Raw genomic sequence first — 7,577 nt, forward strand, 5'->3', positions numbered from 1 at the left:
AGACACTCATTAGAAGATGTTTCATGCCAAATATCTAAGCTCTAGCTCTTACGGTTCTTTAAAAGAAGATATTTAAAAGATTTTCTTTCGGGTTGCCATGGCAACCAGAGTTCAGCATGAAATGGAATTCTTTGAACAATCTTGATAGAGCTTCATACAAAAAGTATTTCCTGCCAAGTTTCATTAACATTGGCCTTGCGGTATCATAGAAGAAATGTCCTTAGAATATTTAAAATGTGGACGGACTACAGACGACGGACGCCATTTGGTTGGCCATCCTAAAAGCTCACCTGCACTTTGTGCAAGGTGAGCTAAAAAAACAACATAACAACTGAGCACCTTTCAACTGGTACATCCTAGCACTGCTGTAAAGCCACCTTTTTCACAAGTTTTCTGTACAAATGTGCTATCCTAGCACTGCTGTAAAGCCACCTTTTTCATAAGTTTTCTGTACAAATGTGCTAATAGATACACACAGTGTAGTCAAATGGCTAAATCTTGTCTTCAACAAATACAAGAATGGCAACAATCAAATCACTCTGAATGATGAGATAAATCATAAGACTGTTTATGGCACATTGTAAGTAATCTCTCAGGAATTGTAATATTGTTGTGCATACCCACTCCAGGTGGCCGGATAGGAATAACCTGCTGCAGTCTGAAATTATATCATATATCTAACTGTAATACTTTATAGGACTTATGAATAACATGATGTTGTACTGTAAATATTTAGCTTCTTGTATTTGAAGCATCAGTTTACTAATTAAACTCAAGGATTTCCTAGGATAAAACAGTGAATTTTGGGGAAAAGTAAGGATGAGGCAAATTCTTTCAAATTAATGCGACTTTCTAAATCCAGGTTAAACTTCATCAAAATAGCAAAACAAGGGCAAGAAATCATGTTTGTTGTTTTACATCGCAACAGTAGTTTAGGCAAAATAGCACTGAAACAGGAAAGGTGATTTTTGCTAAGCTTGGGTGTTACAATCTTCAAAGCAACACCAAGGGTCAAAACCACCTCACCTGCTGGAGCTAAGAGATGCATAGACTCCATTTATTCAAACCCATTTAGCCGCTATGTACTATCACACAGGGATAAATGGTGCCTGCAATATTGATGCCTCTTTATTAAAGGCAACCCCTCAGCTACAAGAGGCAAAAGAAATCCTGTAGCCTAATGAATACATTACAGTAAAATATGACAGTATTTTGCTCAAATCTGAGATGTCTAGAATAATTTATATAACCATAGTTTTATTGTCTCCACCATAACTATAGATACTATAATTATAGTAAACAATCCAATAATCTATTGGTAGCAGTGAAATACTATTAACAATAATGTCAACTGACTGTTGATGTAGCTCTGTAACATAATTTATAGTCATACAATACTTTTAATACCTGATATTGTGACCAGTAAGCACTATAGTCAGAAGCTGGTTGCTCTGTTGCCCCATTTGTCTTTATTTTCTTTTCTACAGGTTCAGACTCCCTGAAAGCAAAATTAATTGTTTTATTTATATAAACATTTACTGTTAACAATTTACTAAAGTTCAAGTCACATTCACACTGAAAATGTTATATTGTGACATTTCTATTTTCCTGCTGCAAGGAGATCTTAGTGCCCTTCTAAGCAAAGATCCCATAGCTAGTTGTACAGCCTGCTGACATGAAAACAAGAGGGCCATGATGGCCCTAATCGCTCACCTTTGACTTATCAAACCTCATCCAAACAATTACCTAGACAAAGCCATTCTGACCAAAAATCTCATGATAGGTGAGTCAAAAAAAAGTGACCATACACGTGTTAACAAAGGATTATCCATATTTGAGCAGGTGCGGACCTAGTTTTTTTTACCCAGGTGACACATATTCAAAACTTGACCTAGAAATCATCAAAACAAACTTTCAGACCAAAAATTTCCAGGATACTTGGATCAAACAGTAGGAACTAGAGTGTTAAAACAAGAATTTTTCTATTTTTAGCTCGGTGACCTTAAGTTTCAGCATGGCGATTTTCGAAATCATCCAAGCAATTACCTAGACCAAGCATCCTGACCAAGTTTGATGATAATTGAGTCGAAAATTGAACCACTAGAATGTTAACAAGGTTTTTCCATATTTTTGGGCGGTGTGACCTAGTTTTTTTTTCATCCAAGATGACCCATGTTCGATCTTGACTTAGAAATCATCAAAAACAAACTTTAGACCAATTAACAGAATATTTGGATCACAACAGTAGCCACTAGAGTGTTAACAAGATTTTTCTATTTTTTAGCTCCTGTGACCTAGTTTTTCATCCGAGATGACCCATGTTCGATTTATTCCAGCAATGACCTAGACAAGTTTCCTGACCAAGTTTGATGACAATTGAGTCAAAATTGTGAACCACTAGAGTGTTAACAAGGTTTTTCTATTTTTAGCTCCTGTGACCTAGTTTTTCAAAATTCCGAGATGACCCATGTTCGAACTCATCCGAGCTATCACCTAGACAAGCATCTTGATCAAGTTTGATGATGATTGATGCAAAAATGTGACCTCTAGAGTGTTAACAAGGTTTTTCTATTTTAGCTCCGGTGACCTACGTTTTTCATCCCGAGAATGACCCATAGTTCGAACTCATCCGAGCTATCACCTAGACAAACATCCTGACCAAGTTTGTTTTGATGATTGAGGGCAAAATTGTGACCTCTAGAGTGTTACATGGTTTTTTATATTTTTAGCTCCCTGTGACCTAGTTTTTTTTCATCCAAGATGACCCATGTTCGAACTCATCCGAGTTTTCAACTAGACAAGCATCTGACCAAAGTTTGATGATGACTGATGCAAAAATGTGGCCCCACGTAGAGTGTTAACAAGGTTTTTCTATTTTTAGCTCCGGTGACCTAGTTTTTCACATGTGATTTCGAATCATCCAAAAGCAAGTTACCTGACAAGCATCACCTGACCAAGTTTGATGATAATTTAGTCGAAAATGTGACCACTAGAATATGTTAACAAGGTTTTTCATATAATGGGCGGTGTGACCTAGTTTTTTCATCCAAGATGACCCATTTCGACTATTGAAATATCAAAAAAAAACTTTGACCAATTCAGAAAATTGATCAAAAGACCCTAGGGTTAACAAGTTTTTTTTATTTTTGCTCCGGGGACCTTTTTTATCCGAGATGACCCCATGTTCGAATTCCAGCTACCTGACAAGTTTTTGACCAAGTTTGATGAAATTTATCAAAAATTTTGACCAGAGTGTTAACAAAGGGTTTTTTTATTTTTAGTTTGGACCAATTTTTCCCCTCCGAGATGCCCCTGTTCGAAAATATCGAGCTATCACCCAGAAAGCATCTTTACAAATTTGATGATGTTTATGCAAAAAAAGTGACCGCTAGAAATGTTAACAAGGGGTTTTTTTATTTTTTGCTCGGGGATATTTTTTTTAAACCGAGATGACCCTGTTCGAAAACTCATCCGAGTTTATCACCTAGACAAACATCCTGGCTAAACCAAGTTTGATGATGGTTGAGGCAAAATTGTGACCTCTAGAGTGTTAAACATGGTTTTTTTCTATTTTTAAGCTCCGGTGACCTACTTTTTCATCGGGGAAATTGACCCATGTTCGGGGAACTCATCTGAGCTTTCAACCTAGACAAGCATCATTTGACCAAGTTTGATGATGACTGATGCAAAAATGTGACACCTAGAGTGGGTTAAAACGAGGTTTTCAAATTTTTTTTAGCTCGGTGACTACTTTTTCATACCGAGATGACCCATGTTCGAACTCATCCGGATCTTTCACCTAGATAAGCATCTTGACCAAGTTTGATGATGATTGAATGCAAAAATGTGACCGTAGAGTTGTTAACAAGTTTTTCTATTTTTAGCTCCGGTGACCACGTTTTTCATCCGAGATGAAACCTATGTTTTCAAACTCATCCGAGCTATCACCTAGAACAAACATCCTGACCAAGTTTGTTGAAAATGATTTGAGGCAAAATTGTGACCTCTAGAGTGGGTTAAAATGGTTTTTCTATTTTTATCTCCTGTGAGCCTAGTTTTTCATGCCGAGATGAAAACATCATGTCGAACTCATTTCGAGCTTCACCTAGACAAGCATCTTGACCAAAGTTTGGATGATGACTGATGCAAAAATGTGACAGCGTAGATGGTGTAACAAGGTTTTTCTATTTTTAGCTCCGGTGACCTAGTTTTCAACATGTGATTTCGAACTCATCCAAGCAATTACCTAGACAAGCATCCTGACCAAGTTTGATGATAATCTGAGTCGAAAATGTGACCACTAGAATGTTAAAAAGGTTTTTCCATAAATATGGGCGGTGTGACCTAGTTTTTCATGCCAAGATGACCCATGTTCGATCTTGACTTAGAAATCATCAAAACAAACTTTCAGAACAATTAACAGAATAATTTGGGATCACAACAGTAGCCACTAGGTGTTAAACAAGATTTTTTCTATTTTTAGCTCCTGTGACCTAGTTTTTCATCCGAGATGAACCCATGTTCGATTTATTCCAGCAATGACCTAGACAAGTTTCCTGACCAAGTTTGATGACAATTGAGTCAAAATTGTGACCACTAGAGTGTTTAACAAGGTTTTTCTATTTTTAGCTCCGGTGACGCTACTTTTTCATCCGAGATGACCCATGTTCGAACTCATCTGAGCTATCACCTAGACAAGCATCTTGACCAAGTTTTGATGATGATTGGGATGCAAAAATGTGACCGGCTAGAGTGTTAACAAGGTTTTTTCAATTTTTAGCTCCGGTGACCTACTTTTTCATCCGAGATGACCCATGTTCGAACTCATCCGATCTTTCACCTAGACAAGCATCTTGACCAAGTTTGATGATGATTGATGCAAAAATGTGACCGCTAGAGTGTTAACAAGGTTTTTCTATTTTTTAACTCTTGTGACCTACTTTTTCATCCGAGATGACCCATGTTCGAACTCATCCGAGCTATCACCTAGACAAACATACTGACCAAGTTTGATGATGATTGAGGCAAAAATGTGACCTCTAGAGTGTTAACAAGGTTTTTCTATTTTTAGCTCTTGTGACCTAGTTTCTCATCCGAGATGACCCATGTTCGAACTCATCCGAGCTATCAACTAGGTAAGCATCCTGACCAAGTTTGATGATGATTGAGGCAAAAATGCGACCGCTAGAGTGTTAACAACTTAATGTGAACGGACGACGGACAATCATCGATCCTAAAAGCTCACCCTGAGCATGCTCAAAATCAAAAGACTTGGCCGAATTTGAAGCCTAAGTAGTGCAAGTGTTTCAAAGTCAGCACTCCAGTACAAAGCCATCACTATAGTCTAGATGAAGTATTCTAGATGAAGACTACATACTATAATATCTCAATGTTATTTAAATACATACACTGTATCGCTACTTTTTCTCTTTTTCTCTGACTGCATATCTTTAATCAGTTTTTGGTGCTCATCATAACATTCCTTCAACCTATAAATTGTTAAATAATAAGTTAGTTAAAGATTATATAAATCTCGAAAATTTCAAATGATAATTGAGTACATTAATCTCTCAAAGATTCAGCAAAAATAAAATAACTAATTCCACTTCATGAATTTGTTTTTTCTCAAAACGCTGATCAAAACATGGCTAATTGCTGGTCATCATGTATCTACAATATAGTTTCACTTAGTATATAAAAATAATTTTTTAATGCAATTGAGAACCATACAGGGATCCTTCAAATTTACCAGACAAAATCTATTCCTGTCGAATAAAGCTTTATTTTTGTTTGAATTCTGTCATCCTGTCTGAATCGCACACACACTTTCCATTTCGAAGTAAATTACAACAAAACCACCCTCAGGTAAATATTGTTCATTCAGTTCTTTACTGTCAAACAATATTGACCTGGCACTTGATTAACTTTCATAAAGGTCATTTGAATAAAACACTGACCAGTATCTATCAAATATATTGCTATACATTTACTAACTTCACTTGTCAGAGAGGTATGGTGTATTGGTATAGATGATGGACAACCGATCTCAATGTTTTTGGTTCGATTCCTTACCAACACCATGTTATGAATTTTATTTTTAATTACTTGCAAGAATTAATTTGAAATGGTTTTACTACACCTGGTAGAATATCTTTTAAGAGGCGTTTTTATACACGATTATATTTTTCATTTCATTACAGTATCTTCCAATGGTTCTCTTTGTGAACAATAATTTATGGAGTATTTTTTATTGCCTTTCGGTGTTTTTGTGAAAATATGCTTTTACAAACTGGCACTAACACAACAATTAATCACACCAACAAACAAACTTACTGAACAATACTAGATCCAAAATCTTCCAGAAATTCCAGCCTTCTCTGTGACATCTTTATCTTTGTGGAAACAGAAAGTTCTTCACTTTCTAAAGCCTTGGAGAATATCTCTAGTGCACTATCAACATTGACTGGATGTTTCTGGTATTCTATATCTAACAACTGGATGTACAATTTCTCATTTTTCTGGAAAAGTTGAAATGACACAAAAATATAGCATACAATTTTAAAACATATCATATGATAGTATCTAACAGTTTTAGAAGTTGTTGTTTAAGCTTTACTGTAGGAATATCTATGGTTTCTTGTACAAGCATTATTTCAGGCTCAAGCTGGCACCAGTGTAGAACCGCTGTAGGCAACCGGCCTAGAATGGAACAATTCAACATACCTGGCAAGATCTGAATCCATAGAAAATGAAATTGCTTTTTTTTTTTTTTACAAATATATCAGAATAACTTAAATCCATTTTCTTCAAAAAAAGATATAGTCCATACATGCTTCATCAAAATGTTTATTTCTCCATATTTTACAATGGTATCTAACTAAACTTTATAATAATTTCAACCTGTCTAGTAATATATACTTACTGGATCTTTTTCAAGTGCTTCAAAAATGATTTTCTTAGCCCTGACCTCATCTCCCAGAACCTGTGGACAGAAAAGTTGTGTTGTCATGCAGATTATTACATTACACGAATACATTAAAAGACATACTTATGTGTCCTACACATAATATTTCAGGTGACTGCTTTGGTCAAATATATTAAAGTAAAATACATGCGTGACAGTTTTAAAGGCTTAAAACAAATCTTGATAAAATTCAAGTGCGATGTAATAAAACAACAAAAATAAATATTGATCACAGGCTGGCACCTCGGCTGAACACAAGCAAACATCCTTCTGCTAGCTAGATCAATTCCTCACATAAAAGTCAAAGCTATGTCATATAACATAAATCAATATATATGCATTGTATATGTGTAAAGAAAAAACAAGAGGGCCATGATGGCCCTAGATCGCTCACCTGACTTATCAAACTCATCCAAACAATTACCTAGACAAGCATTCTGACCAAGTCTCATGACAGGTGAGTCAAAAATGTGACCACTACAGTGTTAACAAGGATTATCCATATTTGAGCAGTGCGACCTAGTTTTTTACCCAGGTGACACATATACAAACTTGACCTAGAAATCATCAAAACAACTTTTCAGACCAATTTCCAGGATACTTGGATCAAAAC

The 7,577-nt window shown here is 35.8% G+C and overlaps 1 protein-coding gene across 2 annotated transcripts in view; it reads right to left on the bottom strand.

The window, feature by feature from the left end:
- Positions 1–296: 296 nt before the first annotated feature.
- The window catches only part of LOC132734396 (pre-mRNA-processing factor 39-like), a 27,000-nt gene continuing 19,719 nt past the window's right edge, over positions 297–7,577 (bottom strand). The window contains exons 12-17 of one of the 2 annotated variants that reach the window (XR_009626313.1): positions 6,923–6,982; positions 6,334–6,518; positions 5,409–5,489; positions 1,408–1,498; positions 433–658; positions 297–377 (exon numbers count right to left, since the gene is read on the bottom strand). Coding sequence is in view for 1 of the 2 variants with exons in the window: in XM_060721134.1 (XP_060577117.1) it covers positions 593–658; positions 1,408–1,498; positions 5,409–5,489; positions 6,334–6,518; positions 6,923–6,982 (483 nt within the window). In the remaining variant the exon portion in view is untranslated. Of the gene's footprint in view, positions 659–1,407; positions 1,499–5,408; positions 5,490–6,333; positions 6,519–6,922; positions 6,983–7,577 lie in introns of both variants that reach the window. The other variant, XM_060721134.1, reaches the window with a different exon arrangement.

Source organism: Ruditapes philippinarum, unplaced genomic scaffold (genome assembly GCF_026571515.1).
Source record: "Ruditapes philippinarum isolate M1 unplaced genomic scaffold, ASM2657151v2 ctg4455_1_1_1_1, whole genome shotgun sequence".
NCBI classification, from domain to species: Eukaryota; Metazoa; Mollusca; class Bivalvia; order Venerida; family Veneridae; genus Ruditapes; species Ruditapes philippinarum.